Below are 27,193 nucleotides of genomic sequence, written 5' to 3'. Positions count from 1 at the left end.
TTTCCCCCCACTCCCAGCCCTGCCTGCTTGCTCCCTCTCTAACCTGAAGTTCTGAAGTCTTCTCAGTCCAGTGGCAGTGGCAGCCTTATTCACTGGCTGCCTCAAGCATTCACCGGGCTGTATCGCCTGTTTTGATGCAACTTCCTTTCTTTGCGAGGAGGGTAGGAAAGGGGAGAGGCATGGCCATGGTGGGGGGGGGGGGGGGGCTGGGAGAGTGCATGAAGGTCTGGGAGCAGAGGGAGAGCATGCAAGGCTGGCAGAGAAGCTGTACCGTGTAAGGGGGAGGAGGAGGGAGTCTGCATTCTCAGACAGTCGGCAAGAAAATTTGAAGGGTCCAGATTTTCTGGTGGTCCAGACTTCCAGACTTATACTGTATTTCATAATCCCTTGACAATTGATACACCAGGGCTTATAAAGTTTGTGATCCAGTGGGCAAAAGGTTATTTCTCTCTGATTTAATCCTGAGCTAAAGATTCAAGATGAAGTGTTCAGCTGGCCTGAGTGGCAGGCTAGGGGTATTTAATTTGTGCATCAGCTTTTTCTGGAGATTAAATTTAAGACTTTTGAGCTGCTTGAGGGGGAATATAAACTACAAAGTAGGCATCATTATCAGTGGATGCAGCTAAAGCATTGCTTGCAGAGCACCAGGCAGTTTCTCACCTCCTGAATTGACTGATTTTTGTCTGGCTCTGGCAAACCCTCCCAAAAAGGCATCTACTATATACAAGAAGATGAAGTCTTGTGGGGGGTATACCTGTGTTGTGCTTGAGCGAGTTTTGGAGTTTGATTTGAGAAAAAGTCTTCCAGATCCACATTAAGAAACTTTTTGGGCTAAAGTGTGCAGGCCATCACTATCAGCAGTGGTCACTCAGGGGGTCTCTTACTAAGCTATGGTAGTGTTTTTAGCTTATGGTAGAAATCAACTGGTGATAAACGTGGAGATGGCCATTATATTTCTTGGGCATCTTGGCGTTTACCGCCAGCTGATTTCTACCACGAGCTAAAAACACTACCGCGGTTTAGTAAACGACCCCCCTCAGTCTCTCTATTATGTGGCTCATAGAGCCCTATAGATTCCTTCCAATGTTGAAGAATTGGGGGCTGGTGGTTCTGTGGGTCTGCTATGGGAACTCATGTTGTTTGCCTGTGTGAATTGAAAACAATTTTGGGTACCTGTTTGGGATAGAATTATAAACATGTTAGGAATTTGCACTGAGCTCAGTTATAAGGTTGTTATGTTGTGATCAGTTGCTTTATCTCATTAAGTTTTTTTGTAAAAATAAAAAGTTTAAACAAAAAAAAGTATTTAATTTAAATGGCCTTAGTGTGTGGGAAAAACCCATATAAGGGCATGCTAAGGCCACTTTTTACCGCAGCTTAGTAAAAGGACCGCTTTGAGAGTTATGCTTATAAATTGACCTCTTTCAAAATTTACTTGGGCTGATGTGCATACATTTTTCCTCAAAATTTCACCAAACTCTTATAGGAACATAAAAAGTGTCTGGCAACAGGGAAGGATTTAGGGCGGGGAAAAGAAGTTAGGAACTTAGCCCTGATTTTCAGTACTAAGCTCATAAATTAGGTAGAAAGGATTTTAAGATGATTGATGAAAAATGGATTAAAATATATAAAAAAGAGACTAAAATATAAAATATATAAGGCATAAAATAATGAATATTAAAAGTGTGGATGGCTTTATATAAAATTCTCTTTAATATATATGGACCAGTGAAGATTGGGAGCTGTCTCGGTGCCATTAAAAATTGCACTGGGCTATCATATTTGCTATTTGATATTCCAACTAACTAAAAAATGATACAGTATCTTTGTTGTCGGCTTTATAAAATAGGGTCATAACCCACATGTATAATTGCAGATTAGTCCTAGATAAGACTCAATTATTAATAGTTATCACTAGTTAAGTGACAATCAAAAGACAATTAAGTAATTATCCAGCTCATTTTCGAAAGTCATCGCCAGCCATCTTCAGACACAAATCGGGAGATGGCCGGCGATCTCCTGAACCCGGCAAAATCGGTATTATCGGAGCCGGCGAAACATCAAAGGGGTGTGTCGGTAGGGTAGTGAAGGCAGGACAGGGGCGGGATGGGGGCGTGCTCACGAGATGGCCGGCTTCGCTAAATGAAAAAAAAAGCCAGGCTTGACGAGCATTTCGCCGGCTTTACTTGGTCCCTTTTTTCTCACGACCAAGCTTCAAAAAAGTGCGCCAACTGACCAGATGACCACCGGAGGGAATCGGGGATCACCTGCCCTTACTCCCCCAGTGGTCACCAACCCCCTCCCACCCCAAAAAAACAACAACTTTTTTGCCAGCCTCAAGTGTCATACCCAGCTCCCTGATAGCAGTATGCAAGTCCCTGGAGCAGTTTTTAGTGGGTGCAGTGCACTTCAGACAGGTGGACCCAGGCCAATCCCCCCCTACCTGTTACACTTGTGGTGGTAAATGTTGAGCCCTCCAAAAAACCCCAAAACCCACTGTACCAACATGTAGGTGCTCCCTTCATCCATAAGGGCTATGGTAATGGTGTAGAGTTGTGGGGAGTGGGTTTTGGGGGGATTTGTGGGGCTAAACAACCAAGGGAATGGAGATATGCACCTGGGAACAATTTTTTTTTTAAATTTTTAGAAGTGCCCCCTAGGGTGCCCGGTTGGTGTCCTAGCATGTCAGGGGGGCCAGTGCACTACAAATGCTGGCTCCTCCCATGACCAAATGCCTTGCATTTCGCCGGGTTTGAGATCGCCGGCATTTTTTTCCATTATGGCCGAAAAATGATGCCGGCCTTCTCAGACCCGGTGAACTCTGATATTTGGCTGGGCCCAACCGTATTAGCGAAGAAAAAGATGGCCGGCCATCTTTTTCGAAAATACGGTTGGCTTCGCCTGCTTGTGGTGCCGGCGCCAGAGATGGCCGCCCATAGAGATGGCCAGCGCCTTTTGATTATGCCCCTCTATGTTACCCACATAAGTTGGGTCTATTCTATAACTGTGCGCTATTTATAGAGTTAGAGGAAATCAAATGAAATCATGCTGAGTACATATTTATATAGAATCAGATGTACTAAACCAAAAATGGAATAACAGAATAAAGTCAAAGAAAAAAATATAAGAAAGATATTCAGGATCTGTATCAGGTATCCATATTTGATTGTTAGTGTTCATCAAACTAAAATGGAAACTGGTCATCTAAACGGACAGTACTTCAGGTTAAATGTCTCCTATCCTTTCCATTCTTGCTTTGTGGGTACCAATTGTACTTTTTATTTCCAGGTATCCTTGAGCCATGAGTGCACTCGTGCCAACATGAAACTGATGTACTGCCCACTCTGCCGAGGAATGCCTAACCTTAAGCCATGCACCAACTATTGCCATAACGTGCTAAAAGGCTGCCTTGCAAACCAAGCAGATCTGGATACCGAATGGAAGAACCTTATTGGTAAGAGTTATGACAACTACTTTGCTCAACCAAATTATTCTGTGGTCAGTATTCAATGAGGTGATCAACATTAAAATTATTCAGAAGAGTTTATGTGGATCTCTTTAATGAAGTATTCAGCAGACTTTACCAGTTAAGTGCAAACATTGAATGCAACTGGATAGCTGTAGGCCTGATGCCATCATTTAGGTTTAACCAATTGCAGTGGCAAGATATTTATAACTGCACTGTCTGGCTAACTTATAACTGTGTCCCTGAGATATCTCAAGCACACTTTCTTCTAAGGCCAGATTTATGAAGTGTGCTGTTGTGTTAGTGTGTGCTAATGCAGTTACCATGCATTATTATTAAACAGGATACATTGCATAAAATGGGACATGAGGTCTATTACACATGTGCCAATACGTGTTAGCATGTGGTAGTATGGTAACATCTTTCAGAAATCTTGCCCTTAACCAGGTACAGGTCAGCATGGAAGGGAGGAAATATTTTCAAAAACAAACATTTGTCCACATCAAACCCAATGAAATCTTTTGAATACTGGCCTTTCTTCTCCCCATTTCGCTCCTGTACATGACTATATGTGAAATAAACAGAAACATAAAACAGCATTGTTCAGTCTTAAACAAGTTGGAAAGTGCACATTAAAACATGGCACCAAGACTCCTTTCTCTATGTAAGACTGAAGCATACAAATTAAATTATTTGAATGCAGATAGAGGGTAAATTAGGCTTTGGGAGCTATAAATACAGGGTTATAATAGCACTACCCCATTCGTAGCAATATTGTGAACAACTTTGATTAAATCTCTATCCTGCTTATAATCGAAAGAGACAAACGCCTATATTGTGACCCAAATCGGGAGATAGACGTTTATCTCCCAAAAACGAATAAAGCGGTATAATCAAAAGCCGAATTTTGACGTTTTCAACTGCACTCTGTCGCGGATGCGGACAACGTTGATGGGGGCGTGTCGAAGGCGTGGTGAAGGCGGAACTGGGGCGAGGTTATCTGCCGATCAGAGATGGGCGCCTTTCGCCGATAATGTAAAAAAAATATGCGTTTTTAGCGAGAATTTAGGGCACTTTTCCTGGACCCTGTTTTTCCACGAATAAGGCCCCAAAAAGTGCCCTAAATGACCAGATGACCACTGGAGGGAATCGGGGATGACCTCCCCTGACTCCCCCAGTGGTCACGAACCCCCTCCCACCACAAAATATGCCGTTTCACAACTTTTTATTTTCACCCTCAAATGTCATACCACCTCTCTGGCAGCAGTATGCAGGTCACTGGAGCAGTGGACTTCAGGCAGGTGGACCCAGGCTCATCCCCCCCCCCCCCACCTGTTACACTTGTGCTGGTAAATGGGAGCCCTCCAAACCGCCCCCCAAACCCACTGTACCCACGTGTAGGTGCCCCCCTTCACCCCTTAGGGCTATAGTAATGGTGTAGACTTGTGGGCAGTGGGTTTTGAGGGGGATTTTGGGGGCTCAACACCCAAGGGAAGGGTGCTATGCACCTGGGAGCTGTTTTACCTTTTTTTTTTTTTTTGTAAAAGTGCCCCCTGGGTGCCCGGTTGGTGTCTTGGCATGTGAGGTGGACCGGTGCAGTACGAATCCTGGCCCCTCCACGAATAAATGTCTTGGAGTTATTCGTGTTTGAGCTGGGCGTTTCGGTTTCCATTATCGCTGAAAAAACAAAAACGCCCAGCTCAAAAAAAGATAACGTCCATGTTTTTTCTAAAATACGATTCGGTCCGCCCCTTCACGGACCCGTTCTCCGGAGATAAGACGCCCATGGAGTAGGCGTTTCTGTTCGATTATGCCCCTCCATGTCTTCCACCATTCATCTTCCCTTTCTCTCCTAACCTGTCTTTCCTGATTGATTATTGCCCCGTATTACCACATAGCAGTCTTGTGTCTTTGTGAACTGCATCTCCATGATAACTACCATAATCCAAGTCAGTCTCTTCTGTTTACTGCCTCTAGATCTAGAACTTTTCCAATCCGTTGGCACTAGTATAGGTTGACTTTACAGATGTTGCCCTTTTTTCCCATAATAGCATAAAAAATCTAGAATGATTGAAACCACAAAGCTTTCAACTCTTAAACTACTCCCTTGAAGTCACTGAGAAAGCAACAATAGGTATGACACATGTCCTGTAGTAGGGACTCCTGTCCCTTATGATGTTTTCATTGAACAGGCTGCATGGGAAGATATTTTATTCTGAGTGCAATCATTTAGACATTTTAAAATTCTAAATTAATGTATAGAATCAAGGAAAAAAGTGCCTTTCACTAATAAACTAGGCCATTACAATGATAAAACAGTTTCATTCTGTCCATAAAATGATCAAATTACTTCATTACTAATTTAGTACAGGACTAGGTTTTGTGAGGCATTTTGCATAGCAGAGAAACTGTTCTCTCTAATAGGAAAAAACCCCCACTGGAAATAAATGGCATGTCATTTTATTAGAGCTGTCCATAATGAGCTCTTCAGTAGAAACTATGGGAAAAGAAACATGTTCAGCCAGCGGCACAGTATTTATATTAAACTGTTCTTTATTACATGCAAAGCCCAGTTCTTTTCTCTTATGTCCCTTTGTTATTCAAGTCCTTCAGGAGTAATGGCTTTCTATTTGTTTGTGTGTGTCAAGAGGACTTACATTAAACTGAAAAAGTGCTTCTACTTGGGTCTTTGTATTTCAAGACTTCTTTAGATTAGTAAGAGGATTAAGTTTACAAATAGTTAGACCTCTTTTTGGGTTACTGTAGATGGTTAATAGCTGAGACCTTAAGCAGCCACCATAATGAGGGCTTACCAGGTAAAACTTTTCTTTGCTCAGGGATGCTTCGATGCCATAACAACCATGATCTCCTTTACAAGCAAGATCAGGCCAAAGAATGATAGCCAAAAATTATTATATGTACAGACCAAACCCAGATTTGTTGTAGTGAGATATTTCTGTCTGTGTATTAGAGTCATGCTGCTGGTGGCGGACAGATTTGATAGCCCATCCAACGTAGACAATGTAATTGGATCGATTCACAACCAGGATCTCAGAAGCAATCTCCAATATGCAAGACAACAAAGAATCTATAACGGCCCAAGGTAAGGTGATACCTTGCTTTCATTGCTAGCACAATATAAATTGGTACTGTGTGTGGTAAATGTTTTCTGTTATGTTATTATCATGAAATTTGACATCATACATAATCACCAAGATTTTCAGGACATTATACACATGTGAGCATTGTCGCAGAAGAGATCAAAAATCATAGTGAATCAAGCCCTAGAAAAGCTATGTGGAAAGGTGGTTGGCATTCATCGGTATGGATATCCCAGATGTTTGGCACTTGTGTTCCCAGTTTACCGCCTCTGAGTTGTACAGTGTACTATTGTACAATTACCTGCTTCCTCGACCCCTGCCCATCAAAGACAGTGCTGCAGGCAAGAGGGCCCATAGAAGGTGCCAAAAAAATCATGAGCTCCTGTCTTTCTAATGGACAATTTACCAACAGTATTAAAAATGGCAATGGTGCATCCTTTGCTAAAGAAGGTCAAACTTGACCAAGACAAAACTTTAAAGTTACTAGCCAGTATTTAACATCTCATTTCTAGGAAAATTTATAGAAACAAACAGTCTGGTAATCAACGTAGTGATAGGCTAGACGAGAAAAACTGGCTAAATCCATGTCAGTCTGGATTCAGATCCTGTTATAGAACAGAAATAGTCCTTGTATTCCTACTAGATGATCTTCACAGAAACTGAGACACGGGATTTGCCTCAATGTTAGTACTGCTAGATTTCTCAGCAGCTTTTGGAAATGAGCATAGCAAATGCTTTTGTACTATGTTCCATAGAAAAGGAAATGCATTTCTGTTTTTTGTCTAAATAATTTTATTTCTAATTTATGATCCCTTGTTCTGTATTTGGTGAGGGTCTGTCGATGCGCTAGTAATCATATAAAGTAGTGCAAAACAAATAGCTTAACTAGAAAAGGCCAGATAGGAGGCTTCTTAAAGCAAATCATATAGGCTATGTGATCTCCTATAGCGCTAAGCTATTCCAGATCTGCAGCCTATTGTATGTATTAATCATTTGCCTCCTAAACTGGACCAAGATTTTATCATCATAAATTAATCGTTTAATTTTTATCACTTTTATGTATAAATGTATAATAAAATGAGAAATCCAAAATCAGCAACCCAATACTTAGCTAAATGCCACAATGGCACAGCGCTGAAGAACAAGCATAGCTCCCTATGCTATGCTTGTTCTTCAGCGCTGTGCCATTGTCGTATTTAGTTAAGTATTGGGTTGCTGATTTTGGAATTCTCATCAGCTGAGGACCGCCTTCAAAGATAACCAGAATTCTTTTCTACCAAGTTCTGCAGTTGGCTACAGCATCCTTGAGCCACCAGCAAACTAAGCATGAATAGTGTGCTGGCATTAGTGGCTTTTGGAAAATTGCTGCTACCTGCCAAACTTGGTAAAAAGGAGTTCTGGCCACCTTTAGAGAAAATCTTCAGCTGACAGAGCTTAGGGATCCTCATTAGCTAAAGTATTTATATTTTGAGGTAAGGATAGGACAGTGCAGAAAGAATTTGTGCCCACCCATTTTGGGTTCAGGCCCACCCAAAATTGGCTGTCTGGCTACACCACTGCTGAGCGGAATCTACGTTTTGTTTAAATAAATAAATTAACAGGTATTTGACAAGGCGTTCCTTTTGAAAGTCTCAAAATAGAAGTAAGTAATCATTAGCATACACTAAAAATGCAACTACGCCTTTGTAAATGACCCTCTTAACCAGCTATGCATTATCCAGCTCTGGAAACCAGGAAATTCAATGCTGGTACCTGGACATGGCCTGGCTTTGAATTTCTGGGTTTAACACAGGCAGCGGTTAGCAAAATGCTGATTGCTGCTGGCTGAATAACGGGCCCCAAGATGCCAAAATCACCTCAATAAATTAGGAACCAGATCCTGAGTCTAGCATGGAGGATACCAAGCATAGGCACCCAGTATAGGAGGTCTGGGAAAAATCTGATGGGCAATTTTAAGCAGAGTTCAACTTCAGAACTTCAGTACTCCCTTAGCTATGTCTGGCAGTAAGAGACTCATTTAATTGCATGTCAATTGCTATTACTACCACCGAGCCTGACTCAAGGGATGCACCTCAAAATATAGTGAATTATTGCAAAACTGTTTCTACAGCAGTAGGAGATGACTTGTAATTAAACATGTCTCCTGCTATGTGCCAAATTGGGGGGGGGGGGGGGGAATGAAAGCATAGATAAGGAGGTAATGGAAGAAGATAAAATGAAGATTAGGAAGGTGCAAAGGTGGAAAGGAAGATGGATAAGACTTAAGAACTGGAAGGTGAGAGAAGGGGAGAATGAGAGGTAAACTCTAGCAGCAAGTAGAGATGCAGAGAAGAGAGAAATGAAGAAAAAAATGATGAGAAAAGATCAGCGTCAGAGATAGATGAAGACAAGAAATGAAAATAGGGCCCTGGAAAATAACTTAGATGAAGATCAACACAAGGAAAGTGGAAAGGAGAAACTGGGCCCATCCCAAATTAGTAAAATAAAATTCTAAAACAACAAAGATAGAACACATTTTCTTTTCAGTTTAACAATTGGAATATGTCAACTTTTGAACCCCCAAAAAGGAAGCAAAGCAGGTTCCTAAAATAGATCAAAACTACCTTAGTCATTTAGGGGTCCTTTTACTAAGCCGCGGTAACAACAGTGGCCTGTGACAGTTGCTGGGTGCATGATTTTGGGCACACGCTGGGCCATTTTTTTACCGCGGGGGGAAAAAAGGCTTTTTTCAATGGGGGCAGTAAAGGGGCATGCACTAGAATTAAAGGTAGCATGCGGTCATTTACTGCCTGAGCTCTTACCGCCATCCATTGACCGTACGGTAAAGAATCTCATGCGTGACACGTGTGGTACTCATTCAGCGTGCACAGTTTGGCTGCACTGCCAGTTACCGCTGGGCATGCCCCCCGAGGTAGAAAATAGAAAAATATATTTCGACCAGGGAAGCAGTGTGGCCAACTTTGACATTACCGCTAGTGATGCGCTAACCGGGCAGTAGTGTCGATTTGGCATGCCTACATGTGCGGTAACCCTATCAACCCTTTGTAAAATGGCCCCTTAATTGGTTCTCCAAGTTGGTAGTTTTAATATGTCAGCTTTTGAAATGTGCAACCCTGATAACTTTGTATTTTGCGTAGTACAGAAGGAAATGCATTCTTTTTCTCCAGTGTTGCATTGCTTGCAGAGTTTGATCTCAAGATTTTTAGTTCTAATTTGAGTTAATTATTTCGTATTTGAGACTTTGAGGCCCTTTTACTAAACCACATTAAACACTAGTGTGTGCTTAACATGGGGCAGAACGCTTACCGTATAAGGCACTAAAGTGTTTTGTGGTTAAAATGTCAGTGCAATGCTAATCATGCATTTATTTTTTGGAGGGCTTGTCATGGGTGGGGAATGGAAATGGAAGCATTAGCCAGTTAGCAGATTCACATTAGCATGTGTTAACAGGTTAACAGAGAGTTAATGCAGATGCTCCCATACTAACTTTTTTTCAGGTAACGTGCACTAATGCGAACCTGATCTATTGGGATAATTTGGGATATAAATGAAATAAATAAAATAAAATTTAGCACACAATCAGAAAAAAATAATAGACAAATGCCTACAATACTGCCGTGTTAGAAATGGGCTTAGTACGACCAGCTTGCTAACTTGTATTCTAACTAAGCTTAGTAAAAGGGCTCCTTTATATTCTACAAGTGTGACAGAAGTGAGGTATTCTGCTATTGCTTAGTTTTAGTGCTTCAGTATAGGGATCTGTAGCAGTGTGACTTGTTCAGTTTTTGCATTAGGATGTATATTGGTATCCTAGGGTTCTCCCTTCTATAGATAGAGATATACCCCATGTTAACCCTTTCTATAGATAGGGTTGTTGCTATTTGAGTCCTGTACATTAGTGCTGTTTTAGTTTGACAAGTTTTCTATCTATCTATCTATCTATCTATCTATCTATCTATCTATCTATCTATCTATCTATCTATCTATCTATCTATCTATCTATCTATCTATCCAAAGTACTTGCTAGTGGAGAGTTTGAGTTATTGAGATGACTCCAGTTCAAACTCCTCTTATTGATTTACAAGTGCATTCACTCTGCAGCTCCTCAGTACCTCTCCACCCTTATCTCTCCATACACTCCTTCCCGGGAACTCCATTCACTGGGTAAATCTCTTTTATCTGCACCCTTTCTCCTCCACTGCTAACTCCAAACTCAATTCCTTTATCTTGCTGCACCATATGCCTGGAATTGACTTCCTGAGCCGGTACGTCAAGCTCCATCTCTGGCCGTCTTCAGATCTAGGCTAAAAGCCCACCTTTATGATTCTGCTTTTAACTCTTAACCCTTACTCACTTGTTCAGTACCCAAGTTTTATCATTCCCCACCTTCGTAATTCCCTTATCTCGTTATTTATCCTGTTATCTGTCCTAATTAGATTGTAAACTCTGTCGAGCAGGACTGTCTCTTTATGTCCAGTGTACAGCGCTGCATATGTCTAGTAGCGCTATAGAAATGATAACATAGTAACATAGTAGATGACGGCAGAAAAAGACCCGCATGGTCCATCCAGTCTGCCAAACAAGATAAACTCATGTGTATACCTTACCTTGATTTGTACCTGTCTTTTTCAGGGCACAGACCGTATAAGTCTGGCCAGCACTATCCCCTCCTCCAAACCACCAGCCCCGCCTCCCACCACCGGCTCTAGCACAGACCGTATAAGTCTGCCCCGCACTATTCCCCGCCTCCCAACCACCAGTCCCACCTCCCACCACCGGATCTGGCACAGAAACGTATAAGCACTGAATATTATTATTAATAGTAGTAATAGTATTATACTTCACTATGAAGGTATAATTGCAAATTTCTGCACTTATTTATCTTTATAGATCAATAAAAAGAAAGTAAAGAATTCAATTGGGTGGTGGAGCTGAATTACAAATTGATATAAATTGGTTAATTTTCTGCTATGTAAAGTTGTTATGGAATAAATCATAGATGGGACCGTGGTAGGAGAAAATGTCCATATGGCAAGGTTTTTGTCCTTTTTAAAATTGTCCAACTTACTCACATCATTCGAGGGGAACACGAGAGGTAAGTATCACCCAATGTGGTCAAAATCAGAAGACAGTAAGTCCAAGAGGAAACAATTAAGAAAGATGAAGCTCCAGTGTTGGCAAAAATGACTTTATTGCTGAAGTGGTTCGTATTAAAACCTGACACAGCAACGTTTCTGCAGATGCAGAGGTATAGTTTTTAAAAACAAAAGACATAACTTAAAATAATTATCCAAATTTAAATAAAAATTAAATAAAAAACCATACAGGTAAGAAAAAAATATAAATATGAAAATAATTTGTAGAATGCAAAACTCAAATACGAAAATTGTACACCATTAAAATTTGAAAAATTCAATTTACCCCTGTTTAATAAGCCGCGCTATTGGCTGCTGTTGCACTAAGGCCAACACAGCATATTCACTTGAATGGGCTGTGTCGGTATTGCCGCCTGGTCGCCGCTAGCACGGCTTATAAACAGGGGGGTTTAATTCTAGAATACAACACTTGAATAAAAACTGCATGGAGAAAAAATATGATTGTTCATTTGTGCCACAAGATGTCAGTGTAGTATTATTGATTGTTCAATCCATGATTCAAGAGAACACAAAGCTGTCTCTTTATACCAAATCTTAGTGATGTATATAACAAATATATCTAACATACCAGTTTTCCAAAGTGCAAGACTTGCCAAAAAAAAATGGTGGAGATGTAGCCCTAATCTAAAAAGCATTGAACAAATAGAGGGACATAATCAAAAGGGGCGCCCAAGTTTTCCTGAGGATGTCCTCGCAGGACGTCCTGGCGAAGGGGCGGGGAAACCCGTATTATCGAAACAAGATGGGCGTCCATCTTCTGTTTCGATAATACGGTCGGGGATGCCCAAATCTTGACATTTATGTCATCCCTAGAGATGGTCGTCCTTAGACCTGGTCGTTTCTGATTTTCAGCGATAATGGAAACCAAAGACGCCCATCTCAGAAACGACCAAATGCAAGCCCTTTGGTCCTGGGAGAAGCCAGCATTCGTAGTGCACTGGTCCCCCTGACATGCCAAGATACCAACCGGGCACCCTAGGGGGCACTGCAGTGGACTTCAGAAATTGCTCCCAGGTACATAGCTCCCTTACCTTGTGTGCTGAGCCCCCCAACCTCCCCCCAAAACCCAGTACCCACAACTGTAAACCACTACCAAAGCCCTTACAGGTGAAGGGGGGCACCTATATGTGGGTACAGGGGTTTCTGGTGGGTTTTGGAGGGCTCACATTTACCACCACAAGTGTAACAGGTAGGGGGAGATGGGCCTGGGTCCGCCTGCCTGAAGTGCACTGCACCCACTAAAACTGCTCCAGGGACCTACATACTGCTGCAATGTACCTGAGTATGACATTTGAGGCTGGCATACAGGCTGGCACAAAATGTTTTTAAAGTTGTTTTTTGAAGGTGGGAGGCGGTTAGTGACCATTGGGGGAGTAAGGGGAGTCATCCCCAATTCCCTCCAGTGGTCATCTGGTCATTTCGGGCACCTTTTTGTGCTTTGATCGTCCAAATGCTCATCAGGGACGCCCTTTTTTTCTATTATGGGTCGAGGACGCCCATGTGTAAGGCACACCCAAGTCCCACCCCCAGGAACTTTGGTCATCCTCGCGATGGAAAGCAGTTGGGGACGCCCAAAATCAGCTTTCGATTATACCGATTTAGGCGACCCTGTGAGGACGCCCTTCTTCCGATTTGTGTCGAAAGATGGGCGTCCTTCTCTTTCGAAAATAAGCCTACAAGTGCAAATTACATACAAATAAAAACTCTTCATTGCATCTGCATTTGATAATCATTTGTTGTAATATTTTTTATAGAACCATGCTGCTTGTATATTGCATGAAATGTCATTGCTATGTAATTAATCAGAATCTAAATATGAACTACCTTTAAAAATCTTACTTTTGCTAATAAAATTATGTCACAGTGTTGGAAAGTCTCTACTAAAAATCATTGATAAAAAAACATAAAAGTTAACAAAATAGTTAAGTACATAAGTATTGCCATTCTGGGACAGATCAAAGGTCCAGCAAGCCCAGCATCCTGTTTTCAAGTTACAATGTTTGTCTGGCGTTTGTGCTCTGCTATCTTCAAAACCCTCTGCTGTTAATGGAGTAAAACAAACAATGTTTCCTCTTGACTTATTGTGTTCTGATTTTGACCACATCATTAGAGGAGATCACCCACCCTACTTCTCTATTTCAGCCTTCCCAAACAAGTGGGTCACCCACCGACATAGATGTCAACTAGCCAATTTCAGATATTCTAGCCACATCTCACACTGCCTAATTGATTTTAAAAAGTTAGGTTTAGAAAACATTCAAAAATATCAAAAGCAAAAAGTTGGACAAAATGAGTTAGTGAGAAAAAGCAATTCACAAAAGAGATTTCAACTATTTGATTACTGATAGTTTCAAGGAGATAGGTAAGAAGTTATAATTGTTTTACTTTTTTAAACAATGTTGACTAAATGCACTACCTAAAAATAAAATTTCTCAATAATGCTGGTAACGTTTGAAAAAATACAGGCATTGAGTTATTTCCCCTATCTATGATTCAGGGAAATTAATTACAATGGGCCCACTATCCAAATGGGCTTGTGTGTTTTGTGGCTACCATTTAAAGGGCAGTTCAGTTATTTGCTGCCTATATTTATTTGCCACTTGTACATATAAATGTACAGAATACTAGCATCCTTGTGGATGACTGTACATAGTGGTTGACCAAAACCAGTGGTTTTGGTTCCAGCTGAAACTGAATCTGCAGCCAAAATATGCCATTCACTTTCAGCCGAAACCAGTGCCTTGTGGGTCTTCCCGGGCCAGCCGCCGGCGCCACCTCTTCCACTAGAAGAGGGCCAACCAACCAACCTCCATCCCCTCAACCTTCCCAGAAAGACCTTCTCTAGGCCTACCTTTGCTTTAAACGGCCTGGTGGTCTAGCGGCTTCTGGGCAAGAATGATACCCAGTCACTCTTGCCCCTGCCTGATCCTTATCCAAAATGGGTGCTAGGACATGGCAGCCTTGCAAGACTGCCATGGAGGGTTCCGGTGACCATCTTGGGATTGGAAACAGCATAAGTAAGAGCAATCTTCAAATCTGGGTGCCGATAAAAATTAACACCCAAAGTCGGGCACCATTTATAAAAAAGCATATGGTGACAAAGGATTTAAACCAACAGAATAAGGGATCTCCCTATTCTGCGCTCAAATTCTAGGAACACCCCTGTGTATAAGTGAATCTGAGCACCTAAAGATTCACGCATAAATATAAATTAATGCCAGTTAGCTGTGATAATTGATTATTGGCGCCCAATTATTGGCTCTAATTAGTTCATTTGTCAATTAATTGTGTATGCAAATTGGGTGCACACCGAAATTTGAGTGCACTATTTTAAGTGCCATATATAGAATTAGGGTGACATTTTATAAAGACTATGCATAAACATAGCCTAATCACACCTACACAAATGTCATATACAAGTACATCTGTTCTCAGTGTCAGTGTCAATATAAATCTTCTTAACCGCTATTTCCCCTAGATAGAGTTCAGTGTGGTTTATAAAAACTGAAAAAAGTTCAGCTGGGAAATTACAATAACAACTCACTGAGAATGTAGAATACAGAATAACTTGTACATGGTGAGTAATTTTGTAGATAGCATTTCTGGTATATAAGTGCAAAACAGCCTTTATAGCGCTCAAAGGGGTCTTTTATTAAGCCACAGTAGCGTTTTTAGCTTGTGGTAGAAATCAGCTGGCGGTCAACACTGAGATACTTGTTATATTCCTATGGGTGTCTCAGCATTTACCGCCAGCTGATTTCTACCACAAGCTAAAAACGCTACCGCAGCTTAGTAAAAGAACCCCAAAAATAGGTGCCAAGTTTTCTGAGTGCCTACTTTTATGGTTGTATGCCTCTTGGCAATTTTGACTACCTATTTGACTGTATTAAATGCCATTCTACACACTCAAATCATTTATAAAATTACACCCAAAATTTACAGTACTCAAATAAAGAACAGTGGGAAGACACTGGTATGATTTAATTGAAAATGTACTAAAAGATAATCCATAAATAATAATGAAAGACATACTATTTGTGCAGGTTTTTCAAGGATGTGGAAATCCCAAAGTGAACACAAAAGGGTACAGTGGAGAGGAAAAGAAACGGAGAGTCAAGTCACACACGGAAGAAACTTCTTCAGGGTCTGCACTGGAAAAACTAGTAAGTAAATACAGTAATAATATATGCACAGTGATATTCACGAGCAAAGTTGTATAAAATATAACATTGGAATCTTCTGAATAGATGTATGCAACAGATAAGAGGTGGTGAATTTCTGTCCCTGAATTATCATAATTTCCGCAATGAATATTCATGAGATATATTTGTTTACATTTGATCTAAGAAATGAGTCCATTTGCTATCCTGAAGACCAGAAATCAGTGCAGAAGGGATGTCTAACCTCGGCCCTCGCCCAGTCGACTTTTCAGGATTTCCACGATGAATATGCATGAGATCTATTTGCATACAATGGAGGCAGTGCAAGCAAATAGATCTCATGCATATTCATTGGGGAAATTCTGAAGAGCCTGACTGGGTTGCAGATCTTGAGGACCAAGATTGGACACCACTGATTATAAGAGCTTTTGACCAATTAACATTAGTGAACATTTACCCATATATTCTTGTATATTAAATGTGGGCCATTTAGCCTACCCAGTTTGCACAGTTGTTGCACCTGTAAAGCTACAGATAGTTCTTAACTCTCAGGGGTCCTTTTACTAAGGTGCGCCGAAAAGTGGCCTGCGCTGGTGTAGATACATGTATTGGATGTGCGCAGGTCCATTTTTTAGCGCACCTGCAAAAATGGCCTTTTTTGGTGGGCCAAAAATGGACGTGCGTCAAAATAAAAATTGGCGCGTGTCTATTTTGGGCCTGAGACCTTACCACCATCCATTGACCTAACGGTAAAGTCTCACGCGTTAACCAGGCGGTAATGGTCTATGTGTGTACAATGCTGATTACTGCCCAGCTATCGCCGCTTACTGGAAAATTTCCGGCGTGCTTAGTGGACGCGTGTAAAAAATGAAATTACTGCCCAGGCCATGCGGTAGCCGGGCGGTAGTTCAAAATTGACGCATATAGGATGCGCGCAGGTGCCTACGCAAATTAGTAAAATGGCGCTTCAGTTATTCAAGTTTGACTGCCTGCAAAAATCATCTAATTCTAGGTCCTTTCCTGAGAAGGTAATCAAATAGGCTTGCTGCTCAAGCTATTAACCAGACACGACCCTCCTCCTCCCCCCTCCCCCCCCCCCCCCCCCCCCCAGTTATATTTGATAGTATATCAAAACCCTGCAGCTGTTGCTTGCCAGTAGACCTTCGGGCTCATTTTCAAAGCACTTAAACTTACAAAGTTCCTTAGGTTACTATCCAGCTTATTTTCGAAAGAGATCGCCGGCCATCTTCCGACACAAAACGGGAGATGGCTGGCCATCTCCTGAAGCCGGCCAAATCGGTATAATGAAAAGCCGATTTTGGCCGGCTCCAACTGCTTTCCATTGCAGAGCCAGCCAAACTTCAAGGGGGCGTTTCAGCAGGGTAGCGAAGGCAGGACGGGGCGTGGTTACGAGATGGCCGGCTTCAGCTGATAATAGAAAAAAGATGGCTGGCTCTGACGAGCATTTCGCCGGCTTCACTTGGTCCATTTATTTTCAGGACCAAGTCTCAAAAAAGAGCCCCAAAAGACCAGTGGACCACCGGAGGGAATCGGGGATCACCTCCCCTTACTCCCCCAGTGGTCACCAACCCCCTCCCACCCCCAAAAAAACCCTTTTTTGCCAGCCTCTATGCCCGCCTGAAATGTCATACCCAGCTCCCTGACAGCAGTATGCAAGTCCCTGGAGCAGTTTTTAGTAGGTGCAATGCACTTCAGGCAGGTGGACCCAGGCCCATCCCCCCCTACCTGTTACACTTGTGGTGGTAAATGGGAGCCCTCCATACCCCTCCCCACAAAAACCCACTGTACCCACATCTAGGTACCCCCCTTAACCCATAAGGGCTATGGTAATGGTGTAGAGTTGTGGGGAGTGGGTTTGGGGGGATTTGGGGGGCTCAGCACCCAAGGGAAGGGAGCTATGCACCTGGGAGCTATTTTAATTTTTTTTTTTTAATTTTTAGAAGTGCCCGCTAGGGTGCCCGATTGGTGTCCTGGCATGTGAGGGGGACCAGTGCACTACAAATGCTGGCTCCTCCCATGACCAAATGCCTTGGATTTGGCCGGGTTTGTGATCGCCGGCATTAGTTTCCATTATGGGTGAAAACCGATGCCAGCCTTCTCATTGGTGAGCTCCTCCTGCTTTCTGTCTCTGCGTTCCACCTTGTCCATTGTGCTAGCCTAGGTCTGCTATATCTTTTCAAATGTCCTTGACTGCTTCTTTAATATAACCTCAAACCAGCTAGAACTCATTTTTAATATCAGCCATCCATTCATGGAGACTCCTTTGGTAAGAGTTGCCATTTATGGGGTCTTCGAAGCTGCACCACACCTTTCTCCTCCAAATCGCTCTCTCCCGATATCATTGTTTCTACCATTTTGGAAGGCTTCACAGGTTTCAAGCTTCCCCAATCAGACACTCTCCGAGACTCTGGTCATTTTTCCACCGTCATCTTTGCACTGGGTTGCTCACTAGCTCTATGGTGCGCTAATTCTATCAGTTTTGGTGAGGTAGGGATAAGCTTTGCTAGGATAAATGCTGTCTTCTGTCCAGAGCTCTTTCTTCATGCAGCCATGCACCCTGCTGATGTCACTGGAAGTCCAAAAAAACATCATGCATAGCGTTCCTAAAAGACATAGGGGGCAGTTCTATAACTCAGTGCTACAGTGCAGCATGCTTAGTGCCAATTCTGTATGGTACTTAGCACTTTTGTAGAATACTAGTGCAAAGTTGCTTAGGCATGGCAAAATTTAGGCACTCCCACTTACAACAGGTCAGTGGCAGATGTAAGTTGGCAACCCAAAGAGTGCTATGCAACACACACAACTGATAGTAATCTATGTTGTGCACATCACTTGCAGGCTTATTTTTGAAAGAGAAGGGGACCCATCTTTCGACACAAATCGGGAGATGGGCATCCTTCTCTCAGGATCGCCCAAATCGGCATAATCGAAGCCGATTTTGGGCGTCCCCAGCTGCTTCCCATTGCGGGGACGACCAAAGTTCCCGGGGGCGTGTCGGAGGCGTAGCAAAGGCGGGACTGGGGCGTGCCTAACAGATCGACGTCCTCGAACAATAATGGAAAAAAGAAGGGCGTCCCTAATGAGCACGGCCGACTTTACTTGGTCCTTTTTTTCTTACAACCAAGCCTCAAAAAGGTGCCCGAACTGACCATCAATAATTGGATGGTAACAACCAATTATTGATATTAATTGGCATGCATTAAAATTTGTGCACACATCTGGATGCACACTATTCTATAAGGCATGATGCCTAACACCCATGATGTGTAACTCAAAAGGTGGCAAGGCCATGGGCATGTTGGGCCTTTCTGAAAAGTTGCGTACGGAATTATAGAATATTGCCTACCTGCGCCTAACTTGGGCACTGGCATTTACACCAGGTTTCAGCAGTCGTAAGTCTGGCACCCAAAATTTAGGCGCAGGATCCACGCTAAACACTATTCTATATAAAACGCTCACCCTTTGTAGAATAGCATTTAGTGCTTAATTTCTTTTGTGCCCAAGTTTTGATGCCTTTTATTGAATTCTCTCCCTAGCGACTTTGGCACATACTTCCTAGCAGTGACGTGCATAAATGCCAATTATTGGCACCTCTGATTCACGTATGTGTTAGCATTCTGTAGACTGTGCCCACACTTTATGCTTAATACTAGGCGCTACATTATGGAATGAGGGGATAAACCCTATTTCTCCATCAAAATAATACATTTACAAGCAAACTTTAACATAAACCATGTCACCAGTGAGGAGGTTTCCTGGTGCAGGATCAAGAACACCGGAGAGGAGGGGTAGTCTAGTGGTTAGTGCAGCAGACTTTGATCTTGGGGAACTGATTTCAATTCCCACTGCAGCTCCTTGTGACTCTGGGGAAGTCACCTGACCTTCCATTGCTGCTTTGAATGTAGTTGCAAAAAACACAGAAAAGTGGTATATCAAGTCCCATTCCATTTCTCCCCTTTCCCCTTCCTCATTTCCTACATCTGACTACAAACATCTGGTCAATCTCCTATAAAATTCCTAAACTCAATCTCCTAAACTGGCCAAATATGCAAGCAACCCATTTCAAAGGCCACACACTCGACCTCATCACAAACTGTCCCCAGATCTAAACCTAATACTAACAGATACAAAATGGACAGACATACCATGGTCAGACCACCACAAATTAAACCTATCCCTACAGTGGCGAAAAAAAGGCTCATACCACAATCAAGAATGCACAACCTACAACACGAGAGGCCAAATTGATCCTGTTACATTCTGGCAACATATCTGCAAGAACGAATGGATAGCACAAACGGACTCGAAACACTACCTCCTAGATTGGGACAATAGATGCAGAAGCATATTAGACAAAATAGCACCACTACAAACAAGAGCCTCACGAAGACATCACTCGATACCTTGGTTTAACGAAGAACTGAACAAACTAAAAACACAAGTTAGGAGACTTGAACGAGCATGGAATAAAATAAAAGATGAATACACACTTAACACATGGAAACAAATACAAAGGAAATACAAATATGCAATAAGACAAACCAAAAGGTCATACTACAAAACCAAAATAAGGCCAGACTACAAAGACACGCATAAACTTTTCCAGCTTGTGAACAAACTACTAGATACCACATTGGTTACCACAACCAACACAGACACCCCATCAGCAGACAACCTTGCTAAATACTTCAACGAGAAAATTGTAAAGCTACGAATCACATTACCACTTAATACCACCGACCATGAAATATTAATTGACTCTCTGGACCCAATCCCCGACGAATATCCAGCAGACCGAATCTGGACAAACTTCACTCTACTCACCGATGAAACCGTCACCCAAGCGATCAACAGGTTCGCCAAAACCCATTGCAAACTGGACATATGTCCCAACAACCTAATAAAATCCACCCCTCAATTCTTCATAACAGACCTCAGGTCACACCTAAACTACACCTAAAGATAAAGGAAACATACTACTCACCCCAATACCTAAAGATTCAAAGAAAAAAGCAAATGAGATAACCAACTACCGCCCAGTAGCATCCATCCCTCTGGCAGTCAAACTAATGGAAAGTATGGTAACCAAACAGCTTACCGACTACCTAAACAAATTCTCAATACTACATGAATCACAATCAGGATTTCGATCCAACCACAGCACCAAAACAGTACTAATTACTCTCCTAACCTAATTCAAACAAGCAATTGCAACTGGCAATAGTGTACTTCTCCTACAATTCGACATGTCCAGCTCGTTCGACGTGGTTGACCACAAAATACTATTAAACATCCTAGAATACTTCGGAATTGGAGAAAGCATACTTAAGTGGATCAAAGGCTTCCTTACCGCAAGAACATACCAAGTGATATCAAATTCGAACACATCATCACCATGGAAACCAGACTGTGGAGTACCCCAAGGATCACTGCTTTCACTGACTTTTTTCAACCTAATGATGACACCCCTAGGCCAAATCGCTATCCAACCATGGCCTGAAACCTTACATCTATGCAGACGATGTCACGATCTTCATCCCGTTCAAACATGACCTAACAGAAATCACAAATGAAATCAAACAAAGCCTCCAAACCATGAACTCATGGGTGGATGCATTTCAACTAAAACTCAACGCAGAAAAAACACAATGTCTCATCTTATCATCACAATATAACACGAACAAACCCACAACTATAAACACCCCAGACTACACCCTCCCTGTTACAGATAGCCTGAAAATTCTCGGAGTTACAATTGACTGAAATCTCACACTAGAAAATACAGCAAAGAAAATGTTCCATTCAATGTGGAAACTCAAAAGAGTAAAACCATTCTTCCCAAGGGAAATATTCCGCAGCTTGGTACAATCAATGGTGATAAGCCACCTAGATTACTGCAATTCCATCTATGCCGGATGCAAAGAACAAATCATAAAGAAACTCCAAACTGCTCAAAATACAGCAGCCAGACTCATATTTGGAAAAACAAAATACGAAAGCACCAAACCCCTAAGAGAAAAACTATACTGGCTCCCACTTAACGTATTGCATTGAAAATTTGCACCTTGGTTCCTAAAACCATTCACGGTGAGGCTCCATCCTACATGTCAGACCTTATAGATTTACCAACCAGGAACACAAACAGGTCAGCACGCACGTTCCTGAATCTCCACTACCCCAGCTGCAAAGGACTAAAATATAAATTGACATATGCATCCAGCTTCTCCTACATAAGCACGCAACTATGGAATGCACTACCAAATGTCATAAAAACAATGCACAACCTAACAAAATTCCGAAAATCACTAAAAACCAACTTTTCCCATGATCCATCCTAAATACCAGACAATGAAATTTACACCAGAACTGAACAAAACCAAACGCTCTATACTTGATTGCTTAAATACTTTGTCACTAATGAACTTTACCAGAATTGATTAAATCCAAACTCTCTATACTTGAATTATTATATACAGTGGTGGAAATAAGTATTTGATCCCTTGCTGATTTTGTAAGTTTGCCCACTGACAAAGACATGAGCAGCCCATAATTGAAGGGTAGGTTATTGGTAACAGTGAGAGATAGCACATCACAAATTAAATCCGGAAAATCACATTGTGGAAAGTATATGAATTTATTTGCATTCTGCAGAGGGAAATAAGTATTTGATCCCCCACCAACCAGTAAGAGATCTGGCCCCTACAGACCAGGTAGATGCTCCAAATCAACTCGTTACCTGCATGACAGACAGCTGTCGGCAATGGTCACCTGTATGAAAGACACCTGTCCACAGACTCAGTGAATCAGTCAGACTCTAACCTCTACAAAATGGCCAAGAGCAAGGAGCTGTCTAAGGATGTCAGGGACAAGATCATACACCTGCACAAGGCTGGAATGGGCTACAAAACCATCAGTAAGACGCTGGGCGAGAAGGAGACAACTGTTGGTGCCATAGTAAGAAAATGGAAGAAGTACAAAATGACTGTCAATCGACAAAGATCTGGGGCTCCACGCAAAATCTCACCTCGTGGGGTATCCTTGATCATGAGGAAGGTTAGAAATCAGCCTACAACTACAAGGGGGGAACTTGTCAATGATCTCAAGGCAGCTGGGACCACTGTCACCACGAAAACCATTGGTAACACATTACGACATAACGGATTGCAATCCTGCAGTGCCCGCAAGGTCCCCCTGCTCCGGAAGGCACATGTGACGGCCCGTCTGAAGTTTGCCAGTGAACACCTGGATGATGCCGAGAGTGATTGGGAGAAGGTGCTGTGGTCAGATGAGACAAAAATTGAGCTCTTTGGCATGAACTCAACTCGCCGTGTTTGGAGGAAGAGAAATGCTGCCTATGACCCAAAGAACACCGTCCCCACTGTCAAGCATGGAGGTGGAAATGTTATGTTTTGGGGGTGTTTCTCTGCTAAGGGCACAGGACTACTTCACCGCATCAATGGGAGAATGGATGGGGCCATGTACCGTACAATTCTGAGTGACAACCTCCTTCCCTCCGCCAGGGCCTTATAAATGGGTCGTGGCTGGGTCTTCCAGCACGACAATGACCCAAAACATACAGCCAAGGCAACAAAGGAGTGGCTCAGGAAGAAGCACATTAGGGTCATGGAGTGGCCTAGCCAGTCACCAGACCTTAATCCCATTGAAAACTTATGGAGGGAGCTGAAGCTGCGAGTTGCCAAGCGACAGCCCAGAACTCTTAATGATTTAGAGATGATCTGCAAAGAGGAGTGGACCAAAATTCCTCCTGACATGTGTGCAAACCTCATCATCAACTACAGAAGACGTCTGACCGCTGTGCTTGCCAACAAGGGTTTTGCCACCAAGTATTAGGTCTTGTTTGCCAGAGGGATTAAATACTTATTTCCCTCTGCAGAATGCAAATAAATTCATATACTTTCCACAATGTGATTTTCCGGATTTAATTTGTGATGTGCTATCTCTCACTATTACCAATAACCTACCCTTCAATTATGGGCTGCTCATGTCTTTGTCAGTGGGCAAACTTACAAAATCAGCAAGGGATCAAATACTTATTTCCACCACTGTACTTTGTCACTAATGAACTTTAACGCAGTACCACTTTATTTTTCATTTTGGCAATGAACTCTCCATACCTGACTGCTTAATCTACTTTATCAGTTATGAACTTTAATGCAATACCACTTTGTATTTCTCATTCCGGAAATGGCGATCGCCATTACAGCATAATGTAAGCCACATTGAGCCTGCAAATAGGTGGGAAAATGTGGGATACAAATGCAACAAATAAATAATAAATAAATAATAAAATAACGATCCTGATAACTGAAATAGAAGCACATTATAGTGTCTTAATCATGTTGATAAAGATAACAAACTAACAGAGTAGCTGTCTTGAGGATCACTTCTCTTCACTTCTCCAAATGTTCCATCAGGGTCCAGACTGTCAGAAGGTAATACACCACAGACTGATCTAATTGGGAGCCATTTTCCCCTTTCCCCTTAAAAGCAAATAATAAATGTTCTACACTGGCAGAAAAGCAGAGTCTGGATATTTAATGACTTCTTTCAAAAATGTATAAAACTATTCTTTCCAGTTTCCTTTATACCACCATTTTATCTTGAAGTAAAGTTGTCTGTACTGCCATAAAGTTCTTCAGTTTTTGCCGTCTGTTCCTCAAGAACCTGAAGTTGAGCATAATGTCAAACAGAATAACCAAAGCACCTGATGGAATGAGGCAAACATAGATTAAAGGGAATCCATATAATTTCAGCCTGTTTTACCAGAGACTGTAAGTTCAACACCATAATTAATCTCCCAGTGCTCCCAAGGACACAGTGGTGCTGCTAATAGCTGCCCACTGCTGAGCAGAACTCTCACCTCCAGGACATTCCCTCCTAAAGCAGCATCTCTCCTCCATACATTGTCATTGATGAACAGCTGGAGAGCCAATGGAGTAGCCCCTCCTAGTGACACCCAGGCTCATTACTACACTGTCAAGTGTCAGCGTTCCATTCTGTCCCTTCTGAACCTGGAAGAAGTTCTGGGCCTACAAAGCTCAGGAAAACATTGCTTCGTTGACGGGAGGCCTTCTCTGTCTCATGCACAAAAGGTACACACACACAGCGGCACTTAACCGAAGAGTACAGGTGATTATGAACTCTACTGACATGACATTCTCCAGTTAGTGCCAGAGTGATCCAGAGGTGGAGTTGGGGTGAACCTGGGAGTTATCTGGACACCATTGATACTCAGTGCCTGCGCCTGGATAACTAACTGGGCAATTAAGACCTCATAAAAAGCAGTCTTAACAATGCCTGGTTGGTTATCCAGGTACCGGTGCTGAATATCAGCCAAACCAAATGATCTTTGCAGACCATCCAAAACACAGCAGCAAGATTGATATTCAAAAAGCCAAAATATGATAGATCAACCCCACTACTCATAATGCTACATTGGCTCCCAATCAAGGCCAAACTATTTTTCAAAACTAGCAGAATCATCTTCAAAATACTGTTTGGCATGTCATCGGACTACATGCTAGATATGATCAAACTATCACCGAGAAATGCAAACCCAGGAACCAGAGGTTACCTACTACTTCACCTGCCCAACTTCAAAAACGTACTATACAAGTCCACCTATATGGCGGGATTCAGCTACCTGGGCTCAAAATGGTGGAACTGAATTGCCATAGTCATAAGAAACATCATGAACTACCTCCAGTTCAGAAAAGCCCTAAAGACCTACCTCCTCAGAACATTCTATGAGTAAAATACGCACTAATCATTCTGGAACAATACATAACACATATCTTCTCAAGAAACCCAATTACTATTCAATGTCCATTAACAGTTATCTTGCCAACCACTGTAAAACACAGCATCATACAACTTTGTAAATGTAATCTCTCAACTGTTAAATGGAAGCCAAACTCATTTTTGGATAATTGTGAGAGGCAAGTATGAATAAATAAATAAACCCAGATAACTTACAGCGGCAGTGAAAGTTCCAATTAATCAGTGCCAATATCTGGATATCTCAATATCTGAGACTAATTCATTTCACGGCGGTCAGTGCTTTAAAAAATGATGACTGTGAGCTGAATATTGACCAATATATTTTTTAAGGCATGCACATAAACTGAGTGCTTACTAGCAAATACATATCTCTATTGGATCCCATGTTTATCATCTTAACTTTGTTGCAACCATGCTTGTTTTTCTACTTGTCTTTTAATGATCTTGAGTTATCTCATTTCTCTTGAAATTTTCAAATCTACGTTGAGAAATGGCTCTTCCTTACTTTGACATGCCAGGACCAGTGCCTCTTACTATCCTATATAATAAAACTCACCCTCAACGTTCTGAGGACACTGACGTCACTGTCAGTTCCTCCGGGCACTTCCTTCTGGTTCGAAGGGTTCGTGGTGGTGAAGCCACCGAAATCACTGTGTTGGGGCCCCACCTTCATGTCAAACGTGATGACGTCGAGGGCGGAGCAATGGCATCAGTGGCTTCACAACCAACGACTCAGCACATTGAAGGTGACGTTGCCGTGCGTTGACGAGGTTCGCAACAATGGCGGTCAGTGCCTTCACAAGGGGTAAGCAGGGAGGGGGGAGTTCGGGAGGAAAACCTTGCTAGCGCCCATTTCATTTGTGCCTGAAACGGGCATGTTTTACTAGTTTATGAATATCATTGCATACATATTTGCCAATAGGATTGCAAGACTGGAGAAGGTTTTATCCACTTATTAGTGGATTTTAAAAAGAACTTTTGCATTAGATAGTTTGATTAATGTAGCTAACACCTGCATTGCAGGAGATGAGTGTGTTCAGGACATTGTTAAAAACATTTCTGTTTTGTCATGCATACAGTACAGACTGATGTTTATTGGATGGGGGTCTTTATGGTGGGGACTTAGTTGTATTTATATTTTAATAATGAACAGTATTTCTGTCTTGTTTAGGTCGAGTTTATGTTAATGACTTACTTGTTATGTATTAGATCTTCTTATGCCTGTGTTTGTTGTACTCTGCCTAGAAGACTATGGATAGGGTAGAATATAAATGTATAAATACATTTTAACAACACTTCTTCAAAGCAATACTTAACTTATCACTAATTTGTGGTCATATAACCAAAATTACATTCAAAGACTGAAAATAACCCTAGCTTTTTGAAACATTCCCAATGACTAGCATATAGCAGTAACCAGAGGGTCTAGAATAATAATGCTTATTGTCCACATCAAGAACAAACAGTTTAACCAGGACAACAGAGCTG

General features: G+C 42.0%; 1 protein-coding gene across 1 annotated transcript in view; it reads left to right on the top strand.

Annotated features, from left to right (window-relative positions):
* Positions 1–27,193, top strand: part of GPC1 (glypican 1) — a 491,577-nt gene that overhangs the window by 452,332 nt on the left and 12,052 nt on the right. The window contains 5 exon segments of the mRNA XM_030216135.1: positions 3,289–3,454; positions 6,233–6,235; positions 6,440–6,507; positions 6,509–6,574; positions 15,767–15,886. Coding sequence (XP_030071995.1) covers positions 3,289–3,454; positions 6,233–6,235; positions 6,440–6,507; positions 6,509–6,574; positions 15,767–15,886 — 423 coding nt within the window.

This window comes from Microcaecilia unicolor, chromosome 10 (assembly GCF_901765095.1).
Source record: "Microcaecilia unicolor chromosome 10, aMicUni1.1, whole genome shotgun sequence".
NCBI classification, from domain to species: domain Eukaryota; kingdom Metazoa; phylum Chordata; class Amphibia; order Gymnophiona; family Siphonopidae; genus Microcaecilia; species Microcaecilia unicolor.
The sequence above is the reverse complement of the archived record's forward strand: the minus strand, read 5'-3'. Positions and strand labels throughout refer to the sequence as shown.